Source organism: Podarcis gaigeae (assembly GCF_964106915.1).
Source record: "Podarcis gaigeae genome assembly, chromosome: 15".
NCBI lineage: Eukaryota > Metazoa > Chordata > Lepidosauria > Squamata > Lacertidae > Podarcis > Podarcis gaigeae.
The window spans coordinates 17,141,904-17,168,427 of NC_139692.1; the positions used below are offsets into that span (position 1 = coordinate 17,141,904).

General features: G+C 48.3%; 2 protein-coding genes across 3 annotated transcripts; one reads left to right on the forward strand and one right to left on the reverse strand.

The window, feature by feature from the left end:
- The first annotated feature begins 994 nt into the window (after nt 1-994).
- BUD13 (BUD13 homolog) lies at nt 995-11,475 on the forward strand. Of its 2 annotated transcripts, none has more exons than XM_083714027.1 (11): nt 995-1,182; nt 3,303-3,399; nt 3,673-3,757; nt 4,985-5,042; nt 6,055-6,518; nt 6,646-6,998; nt 7,446-7,554; nt 8,672-8,810; nt 9,166-9,350; nt 9,981-10,062; nt 10,434-11,475. In XM_083714027.1, the coding sequence occupies exons 1-11, from the start codon at nt 1,034-1,036 to the stop codon at nt 10,525-10,527; spliced, it is 1,815 nt and encodes a 604-aa protein (XP_083570153.1). In that variant the 5' UTR covers nt 995-1,033; the 3' UTR covers nt 10,528-11,475. The 2 variants fall into 2 exon arrangements, with proteins under 2 accessions (XP_083570153.1, XP_083570154.1); XM_083714028.1 differs by lacking the exon at nt 995-1,182 and adding an exon at nt 1,482-2,149.
- Nucleotides 11,476-11,477: 2 nt separating this feature from the next.
- On the reverse strand, nt 11,478-18,076 carry LOC310832353 (uncharacterized protein). The gene is made up of 9 exons (XM_083714094.1): nt 17,770-18,076; nt 16,331-16,440; nt 16,074-16,210; nt 15,514-15,691; nt 14,955-15,168; nt 13,791-13,929; nt 12,845-13,030; nt 11,870-12,012; nt 11,478-11,747 (listed from the first exon to the last, which is right to left on the reverse strand). Exons 1-9 carry the CDS (start codon nt 17,817-17,819, stop codon nt 11,669-11,671), a joined length of 1,236 nt encoding a protein of 411 aa, XP_083570220.1. The 5' UTR covers nt 17,820-18,076; the 3' UTR covers nt 11,478-11,668.
- Between the last annotated feature and the right edge of the window lie 8,448 nt (nt 18,077-26,524).

Here is a 26,524-nt window from a genome sequence, read left to right on the forward strand (position 1 = left end):
TAAACATTAGGAAGAACTTTCAGGCACTAAGGGCTGTTTGATAGCGCAACAGGCTCCCTCAGAAAGTGGCACATTTTTTTATTGGAGGTTTCTAAGCAGAAGCTGGGTGGCCATCTGTCAGGGATGCTTCAGGTGTGATTCCTGCTTGCAGGGGGTCAGACTGAATGACCCCTGGGGTCCCCCAACTTTACAATTCTGTCATTCTCCCCACCCCACTCACTTGGCTGTGAAAGTCACCTTGGGCCAGTTCCTGTATCCTCCACCTAGCCCACCTCACAGGGTTGTGGTGGGGAGGAAGAAGAGAACCAGGCGATTCACCTTTAAAAATAAAATAATTTATTTGGTTTTACAAATTACAGCTTTACAATCACATATGCAACACACAACAGAAAGACAAGATTGCGTAGAATCTCCTGGACTTCCCTTCTCCCCTTCATGAGTCCAATTGTTAGTCATTTCCTTCTGCATCTTTTATAATAATTCATTTTTTTTACATCTTCATTATGTCCAAAATTCACCATTAAACTACAAGTGTTGTCAGGCCATTCACCTTGAGCACCCTGAAGGAAAAGGTGGGGATAGGCTTGCAATAATAAACAAGGGTCGCTGCTCTTTGCCCCCCCCCCGCCCCCGCTTGCCCGGTCGCCTCGTGGCCATGGGATTACAGTACAGTGGTACCTTGGTTTAATTTGTTCTGGAGGTCTGTTCTTAACCTGAAGTACCACTTTAGCTAATGGGGCCTCCTGCTGCCGCTGCAGGATTTCTGTTCTCATCTTGAAGCAAAGTTCTTAACCCGAAGTAATATTTCTGGGTTAGCGGAGTCTGTAACCTGAAGCGTATGTAATCCGAGGTACCACTGTATTGCATTCCATCCCTCGCGCAGAGATGTTGCCGCTAGAGGGCGCCCCAGGCTCCCGCGCTCTTCACGGCCCCAGCCGCTCCAACCATAGAGAAAGGAGGAAAAAAGAGCCTCGTTCTCTATGGTTCTGACTCCGTCGCCGACCTGGCTTCCGCTTCCTCCCGCCTGAGGAAGATGGCGGCGGCCTCGGCTTCAGCCTCGGGCCTGTCCAAGGCCGAATACTTGCGGCGGCGCTACCTGGAGGCCGACGGGCCAGAGGCGGACTCGGAGGCCAAGAAGCGGCGCAAGAAGAAGAAGGCGGCGAAGGAGCTGCCGCCGGGAAGGTGGGAGACGGAAGGAAGGGAGGGAGGGAACAGGAATGGGGGGATGGAGGGCCGGGGGTGGTTGTTGGCTCTGTCGCCGCGGCCGCCTCCTCCTCTTTCTCCTCCTTCATGACGAGGAGACCCTCCTCCCTTTCCCCGCTCTGCTTTCCCCCTCCTTTTGAGGAGTGTGAACGCATAGAAATATCAGCTCTTCAGATCCCCTCACACAGCTTCTCAGCCTCGCCTGCCTCGCAAGGTTGTTGTGGGTGGGGGTGTTAAGTGAGAACCATGTGTGCCACCCTTGAGCTTCTTGGGGGCAAAAAGAAAGGGATATAAATGAATAAATGACTGTGGAATGCCAAAGTTCAACGCAGGGCAGCCTTGGTTGGTCAGACTGCCCTACTTCTCAACCCACAACGCCCATTTGTGTTTTTAATAGCCTTGCAAATATGCCCAAATATACTGGTCTGCAGCATTTTTTACTTGCTTGTTGAAACGCGGCAGAGGAGGGATGGAGCATTGCACGGCTGGGTGGAGTGAAGGAGGCTCTTCGTTCTCTAGCAGCCTGCTTGCATTTCATGCTGGGTTTATGTCGTACCTTTGAAATTCCTCCTTCTATACGACCAAGGTGAACAAGTCCAATTATCTTTTTCCCACCGGACCACCCGACAGAGCGTTCCAGGCAGCCCACTTGCTCACATCACCTGTGTGGCATTTCATGACCTTGTCTGTGCAATTTCTGGTTTCCTATTCCTACCAGATTAGTGTTGGAATGTGAATCTTTTTAAATGCCTCCACCAATCTTCCATTTCCCCTCTTTCTCTCCAGCTGTGTAACCAAGCCTCAGAATCATTCAGTAGCATTGGCTGACATTCATTCTCTCCCCCCCCCCCCCGTCTTTTCTAGGAGTTTACTATAGCTTTCAGATTGTAAGGTCCTAGAAGGCAGCAGTTTGTGGTCTTTGTATGAGAATCCTACAAAATGGCAAGTACGTTGATGGTGCTGCCCATAGAAGCCTTTAGCATGCCACTCAGCTCTTAAAGCAGTGGACCTCACATAATAAGAAAAATGAGGGTGCAGCCCACTTTTGCATTCTGAGTTTCTAACAGACTAGTCAGAATGTTGGGCTTGGATGTGGGAAACCAAATAACTAGGTAAAGGGACCCCCGACCATTAGGTTCAGTCGTGGACGACTCTGGGGTTGCAGCGCTCATCTCAATTTACTGGCTGAGGGAGCCAGCGAACAGCTTCTGGGTCATGTGGCCAGCATGACTAAGCTGCTTCTGGCAAACCAGAGCAGCTCATGGAAACGCCGTTCCCGCTGGAGGTATTTATCTGCTTGCACTTTGATGTGTTTTCGAACTGCTAGGTTGGCAGGAGCAGGGACCGAGCAACGGGAGCTCACTGCAGGGATTTGAACCACCGACCTTCTGATCAGCAAGCCCTAGGCTCTGTGGTTTAGACCACAGTGTCACCCACGTCCCTCAATAACTAGGTAGATTTATGCAATTGTTCTCCTCTTATGGTACCTTGGAGTCTTTTCCTGTTCAGACCCACATTTGGGGGAGGGGTTAATGTGTCTGGGGCATGGCATCTTTCCCTCTCTACCACCTACATGAAATTAGGCAGAGTGCAGCATTTGCCCACCCTTGCTCTAAGGCAGAGCTTTCCAAACTGTCGCAATATGTTAGTGTGTTGGCTGCAGTGTGTAGGTGTGTCGCACAAACATTTCCTGGGGTTTGAAAGGGGTTTGTTTAACCTCCAGTTTGCTGGTAAAACAATTACTTTGTCACAAAATGATGCATGTCTAAAAAGTGTGTCACCAACATGAAAAATTTGGAAAGCTCTGCTCTAGGGGCTAAGGTTGCCCCATTGAATACATGCATGAAATTGGGTTGTAACAGGCTCATTATGGCAGCAAGATGATAAGCAAAACTACATTCTAACAGTCTAACAGTCTAGCAGTCATCTAGAAGATTTATTCACGAGTATGATGGCTTAATAAATTGAAGTGTTTGTAAGATGCTACACTGTGATACTAATGCGATTTCTTATTCTAGAGAGCTACTCTTTTTTTCAGATAATACATTTAAACAATATGCTGATCTTTGATCATGTTGTTCTATCTGTTTGACATCCAGAATTCGCATAGTGGATGATGATGACACGAGCTGGAAAAATATCCCTATTGAGCAGGAAAAAGAGGATGAGGAGGGGGATGATGGAGACTTGCCTGTGGTGAGTATTCGGAGGCAGTTGGAAACAGAGTGCTTAGCTGTACCATCACTTATTTAAAACTGTTTAACTCTCTTAGTACATCATCTTTTCTTCTCAGTCGTGTGTAGTGAAGGTCAATATAATTTCCATTTTACTCCTTGGAATTGGAGGGTTCAGACAAGCACAGATGCATTCAGTACACACTGTAACAAGGGTTGCTCAGTTGGCGAGATTTTGGCTTTGCAGTGCGACATGCCTCTTGGGATTGCCCAGATCTCCTGTCTTTCCTTCCAGGTGGCTGAGTTTATTGATGAGAGGCCAGATGAAGTTAAATGGATGGAAGAATTCCGAACCAGTAACAAGTGGAAGCTGTTGGGAGGTTAGTGTTCTGTAGTTCTTCTAATGGGATGATTATTTTGTGCTCTGTGAGATACTTGCATCAGGTTAGCGCTGCATGTAGGCACACAGCCAAGATGGGCACAATTTTTTTGGGGGGGGGAGTGAGGGGGTTCTTTTGTGTAATTTTGTCTCTCTTTCTGTAGGTGTGGCAGAAGAGTGAGGTTAGGTGAACAGAGAAGTAGCTTAGTAAATGTTATGGAAGCGTAACCAAGAGATAGCGGTTACTGTGCAAAAAAGAATGAAGATGAAAAATAAATACACTTTACTTATTAGCGTTTAGGCAATGTAGAGGTTTGTTGGGGTCTTAACAAAATAAGACATTACGAGTCATAAGAATGCAAACCGTGTCAGTAATGGCATCTCATGTAGAATTCAGCTAGTGTGAACATTTTTGCTATGACGTATCGAGTGTAATCTGTTTTTCATGACTATGCTACGGAAGTTGGTCAACAGTGACCCTTCAGTGACATCCCAACTCACATCATCCCCCAGCCAGCATAGCTAATGCTCAGGGATGGTGGGAGTTGTAGTCCAGCAGTATTTGCAGGGCAGGGTGAAACAGTTTGTGGGAAGTGGAGTTTGAAAAAGAAGTTTGTGGGTTGCCAAAAAAGCCTGTTGGGGGTTTACTTTAGCTCAGGGAGGGGGCGAGCATAGGAATGCAGGGAGTTGCCTTATGCCAAGTCAGACTTTGATCCATCCAGCTCAGTGTTATAGATACTGACTAGCAGGAGTCTCTTCTCCCACCTTGAGACACCAGGTATTATCCCTGGGATCTTTTGCATGGAAAAATATGTGCTCTCTTCCTGGACAGTGATGTGAATTTTCCAGGGGGGAAAAATTGAATTGGGATAATTTGCATTGGAAAACTTTCTGATGCTCTAGAAGGTGATCTAATTTAGTGTGTTTATTTTACTTATATTTAGTAAACAACACTTAGAAAGGTTGACTCTTTCTGACTTGCCTAACACTGTATTTTTGATTGGTGTTCATTGTTACTAATTACCATATGAGATGGAATGCATTCTGCAGAAAGACAAAGCACTGGAACATGTTCCGCTCCAGATCACCGCTCCTGGGTTAGTTTTCTAGACATTGCTGTCCTTTGCATGACCATTTCAAAAGCCACAAAACTTGCATCTTCTCATAATGTTATGGAGACAATTCAGAGGTCTACATAAACATGGCTTGAATTGCGTTCTTTTTTCAGATCAGAAGAAAGAGTCACAAGAATCTGATCATTCTGTGACTGCAAAGTCAACAAAGAGGTAAGGAGGGTATTTAGTTGAGCATTTAACAGCTCATGTTTTCCTGACTAGGACACATCTGTGGTATAGGAGGAACAGATGGAAAGCTCTTTAACTTGAGTAGGCTGAAAGCAAAGAGTAAGGTTACCATAACTTCTGTCATAGAGCTTCAGTATGCTGATGTCAATGTAGTGTGTGCACACTCAGATGATTTCCAAACCATCCTACATATCTTTGCAGAAGCTTACGAAAAGCTTGACCTATCGCTCAACATCCCAAAAACCAAAATGCTGCACCAACAAGCAAGAAACAACTTCTCTGCCACAAATCCAACTGAATGTTAAGACAGTGTTGTTTACTCACTGTTAAGACAGTGTTCATGAAAGACAATCTTACTTGTCTACGAGGGATCACCAAAGGAGGAGGAGGAGGAGGAGGAGGAGGAGGAGGAGGAGGAAGAAAAGCTCCTTCAGGATGATTTTAACAGCTGCTGTGACAGTAGCTTTAACCTTCTGCATTGGAGTAGCTATTTAATATAGTTTGTGAGTGGAAGGAATGACTAGCATTTCATGTTTGTAGCACACCAGCTCTATGAAATCTTTGAAGCTAAGGCACAAAGCTTGTTGCAGGCTCATTGAAAACCAACTGTGTAGGCTCTGCACAGTTGAAAAGACCACAGTAAGCCTCCCAACATCTTTATGACCATAGTTAGAACTGGGCTGGCCGTAGTGCGGCATAAGAGGGGTGTCAAGATAAATAATTAATTGTCACACGATTCCAAAGAAAGAGCACACATGGTGGACGGTTGGCATTCTGACTGTGGTGGTATTGGCAAAGAAACTGGCAGTGGCAGAGTTTCAAGTGCCAACACCAGGAGGCTGAGTCAGCCCACTGGGTGTTCCCTGGTCAGGATTGCTACTCCCCGCTTGCTGCCAGCCTGCTGTGTCAAAACCATATAAGGCAGCAAAATTTTACTGAAAGTGACTTGCCTGTTTGAAGCTTTGACTAATGTGCATTTTGGTTTTCCTTCCAGTTCAGACGCCACAAAACAGAAAAGAGCAAGGCATTCGCCAGACCAGTCACCGCTGAGGAGACGTCATGACTCTCTGGACCAATCACCGCCCAGGAGGGTCCTCCGTGACTCGCCGGACCAGTCACCGCCCAGGAGGACCCGTTGTGACTCACCAGATCAATCCCCACCCAGGAGGGGCCGTCGTGACTCACCAGATCTGTCCCCGCCCAGGAGGGGCCGCCGTGGCTCACCAGATCCATCACCTAAAAGGAATCATTCTGACACAGGCAAAAATAATACCAGAAGCTCGCATGGAGGCCGACAGGAACACTACGCTGACAAGTCCTCAGCCCATCAAGGGTGGCAAGCTACCTCTGACCTGTCAGCACCCCAAAAGAAGACGCGTGATTCTGATGTCGGCTCGTTGCTGTCTCAGAAACGGCAGTTGCCCACTGGGGGTCTAGGAAAACAAAGCAACGCCAGAGGTGAGTAGATTTGTGGAAGCCTTTCTCCAGAGAGGAGTATGTTTTGGGAGTGTGAGTTACTGGAAGTCCTGGTAAACATCCAGTCACATTTGGTAATTTGTTTTGATGCTTGTATGCCACTTTACAGACTCTGAAACCAATAAACGGTCCCATTCATCTGCACCTTCACCGAGGAAGCGCCAGAGACATGATTCTGAATCCGACTCCGATTCTCCCCCACCCAGGAGGAGTGCCAAAACCTCCTCAGATTCGGACCTTTCCCCACCACGGGCCTCTCGCAGTACACACTCACAGCGCCCGAGCTCTCCTTCCGACCTCTCTCCCCCCAGAAGATCACGGGGCAAGTCTTCAGACTCTGATTTGTCCCCTCCCCGAAGAGGTCAAGAAGGCAGGAGGAAGGCCCACAGATCCAAGAGCCCCCCTGACCTCTCACCACCTCGACGGGCCAAGGACACCAAAGGGAAGGATGGCATCCAAAAGGTGAGGACTTCGTTATTCAGCAGTAAATGTGCTGATTCTGTTTTGTAAGTGTGACAACCATGATAAGAACTGCTTAAGAATTGGTGCCAGACTTTGCTTTTTCTTCTTCTCTCTCTGCCCCTTTTCTCTTTTTGTGTTGTGTTTTTTATATATATATATAGATGGTAAAATCTGTAGGCAGGGATGTCTTGTTTTAATTGATTATATCTAAACTACTCTGGGAGCCTTTTAGGCTGAAGAACAGAGTACAAATGCTCTAAATAAATAAGTAAGGAGCTGTGAAACCCTGTAATTATTTCCTGTATGCTTTCCCCAAGTGCTATGGGGAATGACTTCCCTCAGAGGCAGCTACACTGGAATTGTATGGGGTTTAGTACTTTTGTGGAACTGGCACAAGGGTAGCATTTTTATTTTTGACACAGCTGTTGTGCTGCTTTTGGCTTGCAGGGCCCTCAGATGCTTTCGGGGGGCAAAGCTGGCTTAGTGTCAGCTGAGCTACTAAGGAAGGAGCAGCATGAGCTCAGGAAACATCAAAGCAGCAGCAAACATTTGGAAGGTGAGCTGTGGGGTGGGAGGCAGAGGTAGAGAATGTGACTTTCTCAGGGTCACACAGTGACTTCATGGCACAAGTGAATCCAGCCCTCACCCCCTGGGTTGTATGGGCACCTCTGTTTAAAACCCATCAGGACATGTCATCCCTGCCAAGACTGGGTTACCATAGCAGGAATGAAAGCGGCTTTCAGAAGGAAGTGTTCGGCTGTGACCCTTCATAGTGGAGCCAGAGTTTTGGGCATGTCCTCCTGCAAATGCAGTGGTGATGAGCTGGGACTGCTGGTTGCAGGAATGGGTAGTTGCAGCTGCTTCATTCTCTAAAGCGAACCACTGTCCTTTCATATGGATGTGAGGGGCTATGATTGAAAAATGTGCAAGCCTACAGATATTTGATGCGGGTGGCGCTGTGGGTTAAACCACAGAGCCTAGGACTTGCCGATCAGAAGGTCGGCGATTCGAATCCCTGTGACGGGGAGAGCTCCCGTTGCTCGGTCCCTGCTCCTGCCAACCTAGCAGTTCAAAAGTATGTCGAAGTGCAAGTAGATAAATAGGTACCGCTCTGGTGGGAAGGTAAACGGTGTTTCCTTGTGCTGCTCTGGTTCGCCAGAAGTGGCTTAGTCATGCTGGCCACATGACCTGGAAGCTGTATGCTGGCTCCCTCGGCCAATAAAGTGAGATGAGCGCCGCAACCCCAGAGTCGGTCACGACTGGACCTAATGGTCAGGGGTCCCTTTGCCTTTTACAGATATTTGGAGTCTAATTGTTCACACCCAATGAAGTTAGCACCCAGCAGATTGAAAGGAAATGTAGATAGACCTTTCACCTGTGAAACTCAAGAGCTGCTAGCAGTAGTGGTGGTGAGTCATACGATTTGTCTCATCCTTGGCTCATTGTAAGTCTAAAAGCAAAGTTCTGCAGTCCAGAGACCCGCATTTCCTGCAAGCAGAAAAATACCAGTTCAACTTATCATTTACAGCTTTGCTTTTCTACAGAAATAATCAAATGTTTACTGGGTGTGCTGAGTTCACCAAACAGATAGATTCGACGGTGCAACATTTTTCAGCCCCCTGTTGTGGCTAGCTTGAATGCCTGACTCCTTCTCCCCTTCTTCCCTCCCCCAGCTGAATCGCGACATGCTGAAACGGTTTTCCGGGACAAGTCGGGCCGCAAAAGGGACCTGAAGCAGGAGCTGCTGGAACAGCGCAAGAAAGCAGAGGAGAAATCCGAGCGAGATGAGCAGTATGCCAAATGGGGAAAGGGGTAAGCTGGATGGTTCCTGTGTTCAGGGCAGAATCCCAATTCCCTATCAGACCACTGAAAAATGGGGATGGGAAAACTCACTTAACAGTGAGAAAGGAAGGTGTCCTAACACCAGCTCAGAAGATTGAACCTGACACCTCCTGCCTGCAAAGCAGGGGCTCTAGCATTGAGCCACAATCATCCCCCTAAGAGAAGAGCCGCTGTGTCAAGCCTTCCTTGGTGTGTTGCTGACTTGGGCAACAGCAGGTGACCCTTCTCTCTTTCCAAACCTCCTGTAGTGTCTTGTGCAAAAAAGGCAAGAAAAAAAGTTGTCCAGCCGCTTATGCCCTGCTTTGGTTTGTGCCTCTCCCTGCAGCCTCACACAGAGCCGGCAGCAGCAGCAGAATGTGGAAGATGCAGCGAAAGAAATGCAGAAGCCACTGGCCCGGTACATTGATGACCAGGACTTGGACAAGATGCTGCGGGAGCAGGAGCGTGAAGGGGACCCCATGGCCGATTTCCTTAAGAAGAAGAAGGCCAAGGAGAAGAAAGATACCAAAGGTCAGCACTTGCGGTCTCCAGGTGTTACTGGTTTGTGGTGGTGGGGAGGGTGGCTGTGGTTGACGGGAAGAAGCACTGTGCTAATTCTCGGGCTTCCCAAAGGTCAATTTTGATCTCTTACAGCTAAGAGGTGGAATGTTCAGCTTGGAAATAACTTTGATCCTAAGAGATGCACCTAAATGGAATTTTCAGCAATGCCTTTTGAAAAGGATGGGGTGTCAGGAGTCAGAGGAGTGACTAAAGCTTTGTGGTGAAGAGAACTGGGCAAGAAACTCCCCCATTGTCCTTCTCTGTTACACCTAGTCCTCACATTCTACTTCTAAGCTCCCCTCAACAAAAATTGCTTTCTGGGGTAGGGTGGGGGGAGATGTTGTTCAGGGCTGCTTCCTCTAGGAAGGCATTTTGTGATGGATGGCATATCAGGCATTCTGCTTTCTTGCCTTGCCTCTGTCTCTGTCTTCCTGTGAACCCTGTGCCTTGCACCATGTCTTCCCTGTAAATCACACGGTCTTTGAGGACCACTGTTGACTTCCTCTATGTGTTTTGGGTCAGTGCTAGCACAACTCCCTGGCTTCACTGGAAAAATATAATTGTTGAAACTGTTTGCTTATTTTCCTTCCCCTTCTTCAGAAAAGCCAAGATACAATGGACCAGCACCCCCACTTAATAGATTCAACATCTGGCCTGGGTATCGCTGGGATGGAGTGGATAGGTAAGTCTGTCTTTCTGCTAGTAATGGTAATAGATTGTCTCCAGTTACAAAGAACCATGTGCTGTACCCATGTGGCATTTCCTACATGCAATATTGACTTATTGCTGAAAAAACTTCTGGTTTCACATCCATCCTCTGTCCCTGATCATGACACTTAAGCAGCATCCCTAGTGAGGTTTCTTTGTGAAGTTTGTGGGTGGGTGGGATCTCTCCATTCAGCTGCTGTTGGCAACTTTCTCATGACCAAGATTTGGAGCTGGGAAATTTGAAGGACTTGGTTGCACCGTGAAGACCACCCAGCTCCCCCGAGAAATCTGCCTGCCCCAGTTTTTGGTTGGGTCACCTTATTGACATTGTTTCTGTTCCTGTAGGTCCAACGGCTTTGAGCAGAAGCGTTTTGCCAGGATCTCAAGTAAGAAGGCAGTTCAGGAGCTGGCATACAAGTGGAGTGTTGAGGACATGTGATTTTCCATCCTGAGATGTGATGGAACCTCCTCACAGTGCTGGAGATGGAAGGATCTCCTCTGCAACAGGATTAAGACTGTTCCAGGTGGTTTTGGAAGGGCTTGGAGGCAGCTTGCCGTTTCCAGGCAGAAGGCGAGACTGATGGAATTCCTGAAGTATATATAGACTGGGCAAGGAGGAGTGAGAGAGCGCGACCTGTGGTGCAGAAGCCCCAAGTCCTTTTCAGATGGAAACCTCTGGAAATCCACTGCTGGAAGAAACTGGTCTCTTCCATATTAACCTCATGGAGCAGTTGAGGTTGCTGCAGCTGTATTTGAAATCTCAGGTGCTTTTTCTGGGTAAGGAGCAGCAAGAGACAAGGTTAAGGAGGACTCCCTTCATTGAATAACGTTCCTTCTGCTTCTTTGAAGGGTTTGACTGTGTTTTCTTGTAGCTGCTGGCCATGGTTGAAACCACTGGCTGGTTTGTGACTCTGAACATCCTGGTGTACATAAGCACAACATCTTCCTGCGTTTTCTGTCTTGCACTGTTGAGTGCACACACTTCTGGACTGTGCAGTTTTTGCCTGGGCAGGGAGAATGCTTTCCCATAACCTTTTCCTAAAAGGACCAGCTGTTGTATTTGAGAATAAACTCACCTCCAGCAGCAGCTCAATGAGCTAGATGGGAAGTCAACGTGCAGATTTTGAAACCCTTTTGCATTTCCCCTGAAGCATCTGCTGGTGTCACCGAAGGAGTCTCTTCGGTTCCTGCAAAACATAGGGAAGCTAAATGCAAAGACTTTGTCACAGGAAATGGGATTCTCTGCAGCTAAATTTTTTACAACCCTTTGTATTTTTGATGTACAGTTTGTAAATAACAACTTCCTTTTCTGATTTGGTTGTATGCATTTTGTAAAGTTCTGTTACCACCATGTTTGTACCAGGGAACAAGAAAGATTTGGGCTTGAGCTGTTTCGCGTTTATATTACTCCTTTTTATTGAACATAAGTATGGTTTTTGCTATGGCAAAAGTCAAACATGAACAGAACTTGAGAGTACAATTTTATAATTTATGAAGGAGCATAGATTCCAGCCCCCTTTAAAATCCACGATGTTCAGCCATTAGTCCCTGAGGTCTGATTCTTCTGGCACAGTCACACTTTAGTCGTCTGCTTCTTTCCTAGACTTCTGTTGCTGGGATAGGTACATTTGCAGTCGACAGACAGGGAGTGGAATATGCCTGCAAAAGAGAATGCAGAGCTTGCTTAAGCTGCTGTTGTTCCAATCTCTACCCTGCAACAGCCCAGCCAAACTTTTGGATGCCTCCCTGGGGCTTTTCTTGGCCACTATTTGGCTGGATACCTGTAAGCCTCTCGGTGGATGGTGGCAAAATCTTGCCCTCCCTCAGTCTGGGTGGGTTTCAGTTCTGGCTTGTAGCTCTTGGCCTTCTCCGCTCTCTTCAGCAGATAAGTGCTGCATGTTGTGGTTTGGCTTCCAAAATGGCCCTTTTGAAACAAAACAGAAACAAGCAGCAGATGCTTTCAGTGTCCGTTGGCAGAGATGGGATACAGTATTAAAATGTCCTTTGTCTGACAACTTAAGCCACAGCCATGAGAGGAGCCGACAAAGGGCTTCCTGTGAGAGAGCAGCCCAATCCACCACGTTCACATCCGCTTCATATATACTTGCAGAAGAGGTAGTTTAACTAGAAGTGGGAAGGACTGAGAGTGGAGTAGATCGTTGAGGATATTTGAAAATGATGCTAGGCAGTGAGCGTGCATCTTGTTCACTCTTCCTAATGAAGAGCTGATCCAGTTTCAACTCCTACTTCCTTGGGCTTGAACAACAGGTGCATTTCCCTTGGGAAATCTGCAGTGCCCTGAGAGATTGGGAACAGCATTTTTGGCTCGGGGTGGGGAGCTGCTTTTTTCACCTTGATTCAGCTACTGAGCAAGATTGGGGTTTGCTATTGATGCCTTTAGGCTCTTGCCTGCAACACGTCCCTTTTTGGTGATTCTACTTCACAGAAGCTATACATTAGGGGCAAGTTTTTCTTCCCTGACCCATGAAGAGGACAGCCTTCCCACCCCTCTTTCTAACGTCCTTGCTGCAAATCAAGCCACTTCTCTCTCTAGCCTCTGTATTGTCTGCTGTGACTGACAGGGCTGAGGCAGGGTGCATCTCTCATCACCTTTAGACCGGAAATGTCAGAGACTGGACCTGGAGCCTTATAAGTATTCGAGGATGTGACTAGGCAGGATTCCAGGGTGCAGTGATGGCTTTGCCCCCGAGCTACGGCTCTGCCCCAAAGCACACTCTGGTCAATGGGTCCCTTACCAAGGAGTGGGTGCAGCTTCCTTCCTGAGGGTCTCCATATCGAATACGAGGCTGAGCTCCCCAGTCCCTGAAGAAGAACCTGTGTGCTGTGGAGTTGTCAAACTGGGCAGCCAGAGATTTCAGAGCTGTGCCTGGATGTTTAATGGGCTCCGCATGGTTGAGGAGGACAGGAAGGTGATAAGGAAGCTGCAAGAGGAGAGGATTGCAAAAAGGATACAGGTAAAGGTAAAGGGTAAGGTAAAGGACCTCTGGATGGTTAAGTCCAGTCAAAGGTGACTATGGGGTGCAGTGCTCATCTCGCTTCAGGCTGAGGGAGCAGGTGTTTGTCCACAGACAGCTTTCCGGGTCATGTGGCCAGCATGACTAAACTGCTTCTGGCACAATGAAACACCGTGACAGAAACCAGAGTGCACAGAAACACAGTTTACCTTCCTGCCACAGCAGTACCTATTTATCTACTTGCACTGGCATGCTTTTGAACTGCTAGGTAGGCAGGAGCTGGACAGAGCAACGAGAGCTCACCACCATCGCAGGGACTGGAACTGTCGACCTGATCGGCAAGCCCAAGAGGCTTAGTGGTTTAGACCACAGCGCCACCTGCAACCCTTCAGAAAGTATCTGCAGAAGTAGGTGAAGGAGGCAGGGAAGGGAATTATCTGCTTGCCCAGCTAGCTGACCCACGTTAGAGGTGGAACACTGGGTTGGGATGTGACTAGGCTTCATTCCAGTAGAGCCAAGGGAGCAATGAGGACTTGAAGCTACCCTATAAGTGAAGCCTGAAGGTCTTGGACATGATGCCAATAGGAAGTGGGACCCTCATATTTTGAAATTCAATGGGCTCCACTGTTTCCCTCCCTAAGCCTTCGGGGCGAGGGGAGATAAATTTCAAGCAGAAAAGTACTACCCTAATTTTCTTACTTCCTTTGCTGCTGGGATGAACCCTTACCTTGGTAACATCGTCTTCTTCAGATTTCCCACCTTCCTTTGCCCCCCGGTTCTTTTTCAGTGTGATGAGCTTGGCACGAGAGTATGCAGAGGCGTTCCAGCTACGGTAGCTCTCTCTGTGGACCGTCTGGAAGTTGGTTCTGTGCAGAAGTGATGGCGTGTGAGAATCTGCAGTGAATAGTCCCACTGTTAAGTCTCGTGTTACTGAAAGGCCTTTAAGCCAGTTGCACCATGCAGCAGTATTTGTTCTCTCATTGTGAAGGAATAGTGATTCATTCTATCCTCTTGGAACTGCTTTTAGAGTCAAAAGAGCCTGGTCTTACCTCGCTGACCTTTTCATGGTTGGCCAATGAAAACTGCCCTGGGTACACCTGTGCTAATGTAACATTACCCAAGAAGAAGATGCTGCACTTTCTCATGGGCAGAGGGGTCCTGGGAGAGGATGAAAGGGAACCTTTCTTGGGACTTTAAACCGCTTGCCAAAGAAAAGTCAGTCCTGCGGCACCTTAAAGGTTCATTGATTTATGGCATAACTTTCCATGGAGCAAAACACATGTCATCAGATGCATGAAGTGATATCTCAGTTGACGGGTGTAGATGCAGGTGGAGAAAAATGCAAGGTGGGAGTTGAACAGTCATGAGATGCAAAAAGTACCATCAGTGATCATTCAATTAGAGTTTAGAGGGTATGTTAAACAGGCACAGGAGCTCTTGACACAGCAAATTGGTGATGATTTACTCAGCACTGCAAAGATAATTATGTTAACACCTATAGTTGGGCAGGGAACCATGGTCTCTATTCAGACTCAGATGAATGTTATTGAACTTACTGATGAGTCGCAATCCAGCGGATTCACACTGAAGTTCCTTTCTCTGAGGATGGCCCCCTGCCTCCCCAAGATCAACAGCAAAGTGGTCTGGTAGGTCGAAATGTTCTCCTTTCTGAAATCCTATTTCTGTGCATTTATTCTTTCCCATTGGTGCTGGCGCATTTGTCCAATGTAGAAAATCTTACGCCATAATCAATGGCTTTGTCTTTAAGGTGCCGTTGGCCTCTTTGTGGTTTTGTTTTGTTGGTATCAGACTGACATGTGAAGTCCCTGCTCCTGTCTCTCCTCAATCCCAAACCTCTCCAGAATCGTTCCCCAGCACCTGAGATGCTCACCTGAAAGCTGGGTTAATTGCCAGGTTGTCCAGAGGAGGCAGGGCAGGTGCAGCCTGGCCAAGAAAGGCCCTTTGTTCTGGGAAATCGCTTTGGTACTTGGTCACATATTCAGCTGCTGCCGGTTCTGAGGATTTTGTGATGGCCCTCTTCTCTCGAAGGAATGCCGCCTTCTCCAAGGGCAAGGGGTGGCTGGGGGTGGTGATGACATTTACTCCTGCAGAGCAGAAAATGGTGAACGATACCTTTTATTTTGGTGTGAAGAGTTCAGATCCTCAGCCTTGCAACTCCCCCTGTATGGAAGGCTGCTTTTAATCCTAGGAAAAACTCAACTGGACTGTGTTCAGGTGGGGGCAGATACAGGAAGAGAGGAAACATTTCAGTTGCTTGTTTTAGCTCAAACACCTGACGCAGCCTCCAACTTAGAAGTGCAACTAGGCTTCCCATTCCTGCCCCAGCGTAGCTCTGATTTGGTAGAACCAATACTGTATTTGAGGTTAGTTGAATGTCCCCTTATCAAGCTTAGTTTTCGTGCTGCTGCTTTCTTCATTTTTAGCTTTACCTGGCTGGTCTGGAAGCTCCCTCTTGAATCCCTTGCTTCTGGAGCTGTTCTTGGCTGCAGGGCTGCAGGGCTGGAGCTTGCTTGGAGGTTGCGAGAGGGCGGATGCTCGTGGTGGGAAGGGGAGGCGGCAGAGAGCTTGGCTCTGGAAGGGTCCCTGTGGGTGCTGGCCTCCCCTCTCCTGCAAAACAGATGGCCCCACAACTCGCTCAGTAAATCTCACCTGCATGACTCTAACTTTTCACCTGTGTGTTCATAAAGCTGTGAAGTGCTGTGATGACGTTATGTTTAGGAGCAGGGTGCTTTATCAAATGTACAAGCAACCCTGAACCAATGCAGGGAACTGCATAGAGATGCGGGGGAGAAAACTTTGTTTCTTCCCGCTTTCCTTAACAGAAATAATTCCAGCCAAAAGCTCCCCTTTCTTCCCTTCAATGTATTTGAAGCTGTTTCCCCCTGAGATGTGCTAAAAGCAAGAGGGCAAATTAAGCAGGTATTTGCATGCAGAACTGGGAGCTCCTCCTCACCCCAGGTGACAGGAGATCTCCTCCCCTTGTCTTTACCTTCGTAGGATGCTCGGTTCTCTTGCCTGGATCCCAGACGACAAACTCTGCCCTCTGGGTGGTCTGGAGGTCCATGGGAGGAGGATTTGGGTGTGGAGGGGTGCAGGGGGGCCTCTTGCTGCTGCGTGGGTGCACAGCTGTTTGGAGCAGGGGGGAAAGAACAGCAGTTAAGTACTGGGATATGGTTGAGATCAGGGAAACGAAGGGACTGACCCAGCCCTTTCCCAGGCCAGCTGGGCCCCTCCTTCCCCTCTTACCAGGTGGGCAAGTGTAAGTTGCCTTGTAGTGAGAGAGCCAGCCCTTCCCACTCTTCGGCTGTGCCAGCAGCACCCGTTGCTTTCGGCAGTTCCTGTGGCGCTTGTGGCGGCTGCATGGGATGCAAGGAAGCATCTGAGAACTAGGTGGCATGAAAAGGACTTGTCTCTCTGGCACCAGCTCTGTGTGCCAAGGAGAAAAGGGATACTTTTTTTTGTTATTTGTACATATACTGCGGGATGTGGGTAGCAGCACTGTGGGTTACACCACAGAGCCTAGGGCTTGCCGATCAGAAGGTCGGCGGTTTGAATCCCCGCAACGGGGTGAGCTCCCGTTTCTCGGTCCCTGCTCCTGCCAACCTAGCAGTTCAAAAGCACGTCAAAGTGCAAGTAGATCAATAGGTACCGCTCCGGTAGGAAGGTAAACAGTGTTTCAGTGCGCTGCTCTGGTTCGCCAGAAGAGGCTTAGTCATGCTGGCCACATGATCTGGAAGCTGTACATCGGCCCCCTTGGCCAATAAAGCGAGATGAGCGCCGCAACCCCAGAGTAGGCCACGACTGGACCTAATGGTCAGGGGTCCCTTTACCTTTTCCTTTACATATACTGCTTTATAGGCTGCTCTGTAATGGACATTCTCTGCCTGCCTTGATAGATAAAGGCCTGGTTCGGAAAATGGAAGGTGCAGTGGGCAGAATGCGCCAGGCTTTGTACCACTGTGAGGGTTCTGGGATCGGAGCATTCCTTAAAAATCCAAGCCCATCCTCTCTGCAATGTGCTGCAATGCAGCTAGGCTTGCTTGCTGCCTGTTTCCCCCCCTCTTCTGTATGTAGATGGGCTCGCTTGCTTAAGCCAAACCAGATCTATTTCCAGCTATGGAAGCTCTGAGTCAGAGGTGGAGAAGCTGTGCCCCTCCCAAGTGCTGGTGGACCACAACTTGCACAATTCCCGACAATTGGCCACACTGGCTGTCAGAACAGATAGGAGGCAGAGTCCAACAACACTTTTCACAGCTCCAGGTTCACCACACTTGGTCCAAATGGTTTGGGTTGAGTGGACCCGCCCCCTGGAAGTGAGGAAGGGGGGATGCAGGGCCTGGGTAAAGGTCTAAGCATCTCCAGCTGCTCCTTGTCACTGGCTACCATTTTACCTGCAAAACCTAGAGCAGGGGTCAGCAACCTTTTTCATCAGGGGGGCTGGTCCACTGCCCCTCAGACCTTGTGGGGGGGGGTGGACTATATTTTGAAAAAAATAATAATAATGAATGAATTCCCATGCCCCACAAATAACCCAGAGATGCATTTTAAATAAAAGCACACATTCTACTCATGTAAAAACACACTGATTCCTGGACCGTCCACAGGCCGGATTGAGAAGGCGATTGGGCCAGATCCGGCCCCGGGTCTTAGTTTGCCTACCCATGAGCTAGAGGAACTGCACTTACCCACAGTCGCAGAGTTCGCAGAGGCACTCTTTAAAGGGAGGGCTCTCCATGTTGTGTGTGAGAGATCTTCACCGTTGCAGAGTCTGTGGCTGAGCACTGTAGAGAGAGCTGAAGCTGCTCGTATTCCTGTACAGAGAGCTTGTCCTTTGCTTTTGGCCAGAACTCAACTCAAGGGGTTTGTGCTGGTTGCTAAGGCCCACAAATCCCTCCTTTTGTTCTCCCCCCTCCTCTTTGCCAAGGGTGATTTGAATATGAAAGCTGCTCCCCAAGAGGCCTTCTGTATTTGCCAGCGGAGGTGTGGAATTTCTCAGAGCCCCAGTGCCTGGCACAGCTGGGGCACAAAGCAGGCAGGGCCTGTGTGGTTCTTGGAAGCTGGTCTGCAACTGGTTCTCTTGCTGCTCCATGCTCTGCCTTCCTTAAGTTTTGACACACCATGTTTGCATTTCCTCCGATACAGTATGTCCAGTATGTCGTACTGAGATCCACCTCCAAAGGCCTTCTGTCAGGTCCCTCACTGCAAGAAGTGACGTTACAGGGAACCAGGCAGAGGGCCTTCTTGGCAGTGGCACCCTCCCTGTGGAACGCCCTCTTTTCAGGCATTAAGGGGATAAAGAACTACACAACTTTTAGAAGACGTCTGAAGGTAGCTCTGTACAGTAGTACCTCAGGTTACATACGCTTCAGGTTACAGACTCTGCTAACCCAGAAATAGTACCTCGGGTTAAGAACTTTGCTTCAGGATGAGAACAGAAATTGTGCTCCGGTGGCGCGGCAGCAGCAGGAGGCCCCTTTAGCTAAAGTGGTGCTTCAATTCAAGAACAGTTTCAGGTTAAGAACGGACCTCCGGAACGAATTAAGTACTTAACCTGAGATTCCACTGTATTGGGAAGTTTTTAATGTTTGATGTTTTCTTATGTCTTTATATCTTGCTGGAAGCCACCCAGAATCGCTGGGGAAACCCAGCCAGATGGGCAGGATAAAATAATAAAAATAAAAATATATAAAGTCCTGATTGCTACACCCCAGTCCCTGTACCAAGGATCGCTTCCTGACAGCCCCCTTCCGCTAATCACACATTGTGGAAGGCACCTGCTCCTCCTGCAGAGGGCCGGCCCTGCTATGCAGCATGGGGTGAAGTGGCCTCCTTCAGGCGTTGTGAACTGGGGGAGCGGTGCCATTTGAGGTCTACATTGGGCAGTAGTATGTCTTCGGTTGACACTTGGCATTGCCCTCCTAGAGTCCATATGTTTGTGAACCCAACTGTCCTACGAATCTGTTATCAACAGTGTTAAAATTTGCCTGCTGCGTGTAAAAGAGCAGGTGGTGAACTGCATCATACCTCCATGTTCGTAGGCATGCATGCATATCTGTGGCATATGCTCTGGAAACCAAAATGCATTTTTGCCAGGAAGAAACTGCTAGAGACCCTTGGGAACAACGGTTGTAGCATGCTTACAGGTGTCAAATGTTAAACGTGTGTGGATTTACCAGGGTTACATCCCCCCAAATAGGGACATCTGGGAGCATATGTTTTCAGGGAGTATTCAGAGACCTTTTCCTCCCTCTGTCAGCCCCCTAAATACTTGGCGGATGAAGAAATGTGTTTTTCTTTTCCTTTCCATCAGCTCACCTTGGAATTGCTCTCTTCACCCTTGTGTTTCTCTTCTGAGTTTGCTCTGTATGCTTTGTATGTGGGAGGGAGTTGGCGGCTGGCAGCCTCGGTTGAACTAAGTGCAATCATAATCATTATTGCTATTGCTTAATTTGTTAATTTTTTATTTTTAACAACTTACTGCTTTGCTTTCACCAAGTAAGTGATGGGAGGCAGAGGGAAAGGGGCATGGTCGCAGGTTTGCATGGTGTCATGAAGAATGATGATGCCACAGGCTTCCCCCTAACTTTGGGGCTGCACTTCCGCACCCTCCAGTTTCAGTTTCATGGGCGGACCTCTTGATGGCTGAACACATGGAACAGTCTCCCCTCTCTCTGTTAGGGCTCAGTAATCAGGGGATTAGGAAGTAAAGCTGCAGGAGTGGGTTGCCACCACTGCCCCAAGATCTACCACCTGAGGCGATTGCCCCACTGCCCAATGGCAGGGCTGGATCTTCATCTGGAATGCATTTTTGGCTGGATCTTTTCTTGCCTCCAGGGCAAGAACTCCAGGGACTTTAACATACCTGCTACTGATGCACATTTAAAGGTAAAGGGACGCCAGACCATTAGGTCCAGTTGTGGCTGACTCTGGGGTTGTGGCGCTCATATCGCTTTATTGGCCAAGGGAGCCGGCGTACAGCTTCTGGGTCATGTGGCCAGCATGACTAAGCCACTTCTGGCGAACCAGAGCAGCGCATGGAAATGCCGTTTACCTTCCCGCCGGAGCAGTACCTATTTATCTACTTGCACTTTCTGCTTTCGAACTGTTAGGTTGGCAGGAGCAGGGACCGAGCAACGGGAGCTCATCCCGTCATGGGGATTTGAACCGCCGACCTTCTGATCGGCAAGTCCTAGGCTCTGTGGTTTAACCCACAGCGATGGACACTTACCTGGTGCTAAATACTGTATGGGTCGAAAAAGGCCCTTGTGTTTAAAATACCTTTTGTTAAAAAACCAGAAGCTTTCTTATTAGGAATTACAGGTGCTGACATTCCAAAGGACGAGAAAAGACTTTCTATGTACAGAACAACAGCCGCCTGGATGCTACTAGCCCGGACAAGGTCCCTCCTACCAGAGAGGAATGGCAAACCAAGCTGATGGACTATGCTGAAATGGCAAAGCTGGGAAACTCAGGAACCAGGAGGACAAAAGCTTTACAAAAGAATGGGAAAAAATTATAAGTTATCTAAGAGGCCACTGTAAGCCGAGGGAAACATTGGCAAGATTTTGATTTTACTTGTAGTGTAACAATGACCATGGACAATATGGATTGAAATAAAAGTTAAGAGTTTGGAAGAAGATGCAGTTTTGATTGTTTAAAATGGGACTCGATGGAGGGGGTGGGGTGGGGGAAGTCCTGAGATTCGGAGAAATATCTGTACAGTCATACCTCGGGTTGAAGTTGCTTCAAGTTGAGCGCTTTTGGGTTATGCTCTGCAGCGACCCGGAAGTAATGGAACACGTTACTTCCAGGTTTCTCCGCTCGCACATGCACAGACGGTCAAAATGATGTCACGTGCATGCACAGAAGCGGTGAATCGCGACCCACGCATGGGCAGACATGCAGACACAGGTTGCATTCGCTTCTGGATGTGAATGGGGCTCCAGAATGGATCCCGTTCGTATCCAGAGGTACCACTGTATATGGATATATATTTGGATTTTTATAACTTTGTATTGGTAAAATCAAATAAAAATGATTTCAAAGATGAAAGAAAGAAAGAAAGAGGCCCTTGGTTCTGTAGCATGACTTTTGACAGCTTGCTCTGTGCCTTGCGGTCCCCTGTTCTCCCTGGAAAAAAATTCCTGTGCAGAGAGGCTGGCCCAGCGGCAGAGGAAGCTGCTTGGGCATCTGGGGCGGTGCGCCCAGGGGCGGGGTTAGCCTCCCATAGGGGCGAGCTGCATCGCGGGGCCTCCGGAGTCTGCCTGCCTCCTCCCACTCAGCCGCCCTGATGCTGGGGGGGGGGGGGGAGGCAGTGGGCGGACCGTTTGGGCAGTGAAGTTTGTGCGTGGCCAAGCCACCACATCTATCCCAGGAGAGATGCTTAGCTCGAGCGCACTGCAGGCCCCACGGTGAGTGCCACCCAGCATTTTGTCACCCCCCTCAGTGGTGACACCCGGGGTGATCCGCACCCCCACACCCTTCCTCCGCCCCTGGGCTGGCCGCAGAGATGTTGCCAGTCCTTGGCTCTGGGGTGGCATTGCGCTTTCCGTGCGCCAGCCGGCAGCCCAGTTGCCACCCATGTCCCTTTGAGTGTTATTTTTGGAAAGGCAGCTGCTGCCTTCAAAACCGGCATCGCCGGTCGACTTTGATTAGCCTTAGCCATAGGAAGGAGAGTGGGGGGAAGGATATTAAAATCTTAATTTAATTTAAAATGCTGTCATTCACAGTCATAGCAAACACTGAGCAGGCTAATCATTATGCAAATGAGGCAGATAGAAAAATGATTAATAATTGTACAAATTAAAAATTATTGTAAACATCCTGCGAGTGGTGATAAGTCTGCACGGCACTGGCACACGGGTGGGGACGCGGTGCAGCCGGCGCTGGCATCCTGATTGTCTCATTAGCACGCTTTAATTAGGGAGTGATGAGCAGGAGCCAAGCAGCGTGAGAGGGATGGTGGGCACAGCGGCAGGGTTGGCGAGGGTGGCGGGTCAAGGAGGGGTGTCTGCGACTGAGCTGATGGGAGAGAGAGGGTGTGGCAAGCTTGAGGGATTTGAAGGTTTAAGGTGGCAGAGCCATCACGTGACGGTTCTTAATTTTGCGCTCGATGCTGGACTCAACATGGAGACAACGCAGCCTCTGTCCACTGAGCCTACAATCTATGTATAATAATGTCCACATTTGCAAATTGTAAGATTTGCAAATTGTAAGATTTCCGGGCCTGGACGGAAGAGGTTATCACCACCAGAGAAGAATGGCTGATGAAGTTAATGGACTACGCTGAAATGGCTAAAACGACTAGAAGAGTTAGAAATCAGGAAGACCAAAAGTTTAAAAAGGAATGGAGAAGATTTATAACTTACCTTAAAGACCATTGTAAACAGTTAAAACTGTTACAGTGGCACCTGTACGCTTCAGGTTACAGACTCCGCTAACCCAGAAATATTATCTCGGGTTAAGCACTTTGCTTCAGAATGAGAACAGAAATTGTGCAGCGCATAGCTGTCAACTTTTCCCTTTTTTAAAGGGGAATTCCCTTATTCGCAAGAAAAGGGAAAAGTTAACAGCTATGGAAGCGGCGGTGCAGGAGCTAAAATGATGCTTCAGGTTAAGAACAGTTTCAGGTTAAGACCTCCAAAACAAATTAAGTTCTTAACCTGATGTACCACTGTAATAAGATTGGAATATCACTTGTAGTTTAAGGTTGAATTCTGGACATAATGGAAGAGGTAAAGGATTAGGTTGATCATAAAAGATGCGGGAGGAAAGGATGAATAATAGGACCCACAAAGGGGAGGATGGAAGTCTAGGAGATTCTTTGGAATCTGGTTTTTATGATTTATGCTTGATATATTTTTGTAAAACTTTAATTTGAAAAACCAAATAAATTTTATAAAAACAAAGGGAAGAGGTTATCTCAGGAAGTGCTGAAGGAGAGGAAGCCAAGGGTCAACTTTCCACCCAACTTGATCCCCCACCTCAAAACAACCACCCTCTCGGCTAGAAGAGGCACCCAGTGGCGTAGCGTGGGGGGTGCAGGGGGGCCCGGCCGCATTGGGCGCAACATCTGGGGGTTAGGGGGCGCAAATCCATGGGTTAGGGGGTGCAAATCCACGGGTTAGGGGGTGCAAATTACTTGCCTTGCCCCGGGTGCTGACAACCCACGCTACGCCACTGGAGGCACCCCACCAAAGATGGTCTTGTTTCTCCATTGTGACATCAGTTCCCCAAACTCCTCCCTCTTCCCAAGCCCCCTTGCTCTGTCCCGTTATCAAGACCTGTCTGCAAACTTGATGGGACTGAAAATCAGCCAACAGCTCATTAAGGTGCATGCCCCATCTCACATGTTGTGGATTAGGTGCCCCTCAATACACCTTGCCTACACTTCTGTACACTTGAGAACCGGGTAATCCGATCAGGAAGGGAGTTATGCATGTTTGTCGGTAGATTCTACTCTGCCTTAGTACAGAACTTAGGAGATGGTATGTCATCCTGGATTTATCACTCTGCTGCACTTGAGGGGTGTGAGAGCTTAAGTGCACCTCCTTGGCCGCTCTGTATTTTTGGGGGTTGTGTGTGTGTGGTAAATGACAGAGGCTCTAGGGTATTCCTGTTCCTCATTTTGTCTGATGCACCTGAGGGGATGCCAGGCGCTATTGAGAATTGAGATCTCTTGTATGACGGCTTGGCTGCTAATTGTGCGGCATTATTCCCCGCCCCCGCCCCCCAATGTTTAACTGTTTTACTTTTATACTTTTGACAGGAAGCCGGATGATAATAATAATAGGCTTACACTGGGTAATAAGCTTATGTGGTACATTATGCATGTCAAGGACAAGCAATTAAGCTTGGCCTCACACATAATAATTAGATTTTTGTTGATGAGCTCATCAGTAATGTGTTTAGTTAAGATTAAGGGCTTAGTCCTCAGTGCACAACATCGCCCAGAGTTCCTCCCCCCCCATCACCATCTTCCTTCTCCAAACCACCTCCATAGAAACATGCAGGAGGCAGGACACAGTGGGGAAGGCCACTTGCCAGCTAGCTCAGGGCTGTGGGACAGAAGAGGTCCTCCAAGATACTGTTGAACTAGAACTCCCATCATGTCTGGATCTTGAGTCAGGTCGGCTGTTGGGAGTTGTAGAGCCCAGAACCACCTGGAAGACAACAGATGTTCCTTGTGCCTCAGCTAGGAGAAGACACTTGGGGGATGAGACCCCCAGCCCAGATGTGCAGCTTAGCTGTGACAGCTGGGCCTACATCTTTCCTAGGTCTCAACTAGGGCTGGGCAATGTCTGGTTTTCATCATCACGGCAGATCACCAGCTAAACACCACAATATACTGATATACCACAATGTCTGAAATAAGGATGGAGCTATGTAGAGGCATTGACTTGCTTCATGGTTTTCCCCACATTGTGAATTTTGCATCACACACACACACACACACACACACACACACACACACACACACACCATGATTACTGCTGGGTTGTGAAACCAATATCACGATATGGACTTGAAACTGGTTTTGGATTATATAATGCCCAGCCCCAACAAACAGCATGTTTCGCAATATATTGCCAGGTCAAAAACTATGAAACCGATATCGCAATATGGACTTCAGACCAGTTTTGAATGATACATATCTCCCACCCTTAGTCTCAACCAGGCCTTCCAACTGGAATTGTCTGGGGCGACTCCCAGTTTCAATGTTTCAATTGCAAATGAACCTCTAAACTGTATTGGGAACTCTATATGGCAACATGGGAGAACGGTCTTTGATTTGGAATTGCCTTGGGAGATGGCGTAGCTGCTGTTTCTGCTATATTGTCTATGATGTTGTCACCCAGAGTTCTGGTCTTGCCCTGGTGGTCCCCCTGGAAAGGGGATCATGTGTCGGCAGAGTTCGGCAGAGATGGATTAGCTTTGGTGTGGTGGTTGCTTTTGGCTGCCTTGCCCCTCCTGCCTCTAGCTGATTAATATTTTTATTTATTTTATTTTATTTTTTTTAAATATACATATATTTATTTGGTGTAATTGCCTCCGAGACCATTCCCATACTAGTCCTTCTACTCTGAATCCCAGAGGAAAGTTAAGAGAAGATTACAGAACCCCCAAGTTTCTAAGATTACACGCATCCCTTGCTCACCGGAGGATCATGCAGGAGGAAAGAGAAGGGGTTGTCCAAGCTTACCAGGACATAAAGAAATGCAAGCAGCAGCAAATGGTCGAAAGTCAGCTTGCTACTGACAAACCAAAGAAGCCCAACTGAGATGTCGGAATGCTTCTACTGTGCCAGAAAACAGGAAGAAACATTTTAATACAAGGACAGAGAAGCAGCCAAGATGGCAGAGTATTTAAACGGTCCTCTTTTTGGATGACCGCATCAAGCCATCTGGACCAGTGGTCATCTGCTACTTCCAGAAGCAGAGTGAAGTGTATACAGTGGAATTTTTCTAGACTCAACCTCCGATTAATATTTTTAAAGGTATTTCCATCGGCTTAATAGCCAGGCATGAAATAAGCACAGGGAAGCCTTGGCCAAGGCTCAGTGGCCTGTTAGCCATCCTTTTTCAGTAAAGGTAAAGGTAAAGGGACCCCTGACCATTAGGTCCAGTCATGGCCGACTCTGGGGTTGTGGCGCTCATCTCGCTTTATTAGCCAAGGGAGCCAGCGTACAGCTTCCGGGTCACGTGGCCAGCATGACAAAGCCGCTTCTGGCGAACCAGAGCAGCACACAGAAACGCTGTTTACCTTCCCGCTGGAGCGGTACCTATTTATCTACTTGCACTTTGATGTGCTTTTGAACTGCTAGGTTGGCAGGAGCAGGGACCGAGCAATGGGAGCTCACCCCGTCGCAGGGATTTGAACCGCCGACCTTCTGATTGGCAAGTCCTAGGCTCTGTGGTTTAACCCACAGCGCCACCCATGTCCCTCCTTTTTCAGTGGCAGGGGTTTATACATTAATTCACCTTGGAGAGTTCTGGGGCCCCGGTGCACTTCCTTTCATGCTGGAGTTGGAAAACAGCAACTCTGGATAGGCTACCCCTTTGCCTTTGGCTCTCAGTTGCTGCTGCCGCTGCCACCCTCTCTAATAGCTCTTGCTGATGTCAGAGTCGGTGGCTCATCAGTCACTGTTGGGAGCAGATGCTCTACAATTACAGCCATGTTAGGGGGGTGGAATGCTCCAGGTTGTCATCAACATATCAAATGAGCCTGTGAAGAAGTAAGGGATGCTCCAGGAGGAAGATGGATGTTGTTTGTGGGAAGGCCTCCCAGATCTTTTAGGGGGTGCAGGACCTCTTTGGAAAGTTGATGCAGGTCTGGAAGAGAGGTGAGGAACTGGAAGAGGCAGTGGTACCAAATGTGGCTGCTCAGACCTCTCCAACTGGCCCCTCAGGGGTCTCCACGGGCCACACCTCCTCAGCCACA

Coding starts and splice junctions, on each gene's coding strand:
- LOC310832353 (XM_083714094.1), bottom strand. CDS start 17,819: ATGGAGAGCCCTCCCTTTAAAGAGTGCCTCTGCGAACTCTGCGACTGT. Junction 15,692..16,073: donor GAACCGAGCATCCTACGAAG/GTAAAGACAAGG, acceptor TCTGTTTTGCAG/GAGAGGGGAGGCCAGCACCC. Junction 13,930..14,954: donor GCAATTAACCCAGCTTTCAG/GTGAGCATCTCA, acceptor ACTTCTGCACAG/AACCAACTTCCAGACGGTCC.
- BUD13 (XM_083714027.1), top strand. CDS start 1,034: ATGGCGGCGGCCTCGGCTTCAGCCTCGGGCCTGTCCAAGGCCGAATAC. Junction 6,999..7,445: donor GGAAGGATGGCATCCAAAAG/GTGAGGACTTCG, acceptor TTTGGCTTGCAG/GGCCCTCAGATGCTTTCGGG. Junction 7,555..8,671: donor CAGCAGCAAACATTTGGAAG/GTGAGCTGTGGG, acceptor TCCCTCCCCCAG/CTGAATCGCGACATGCTGAA.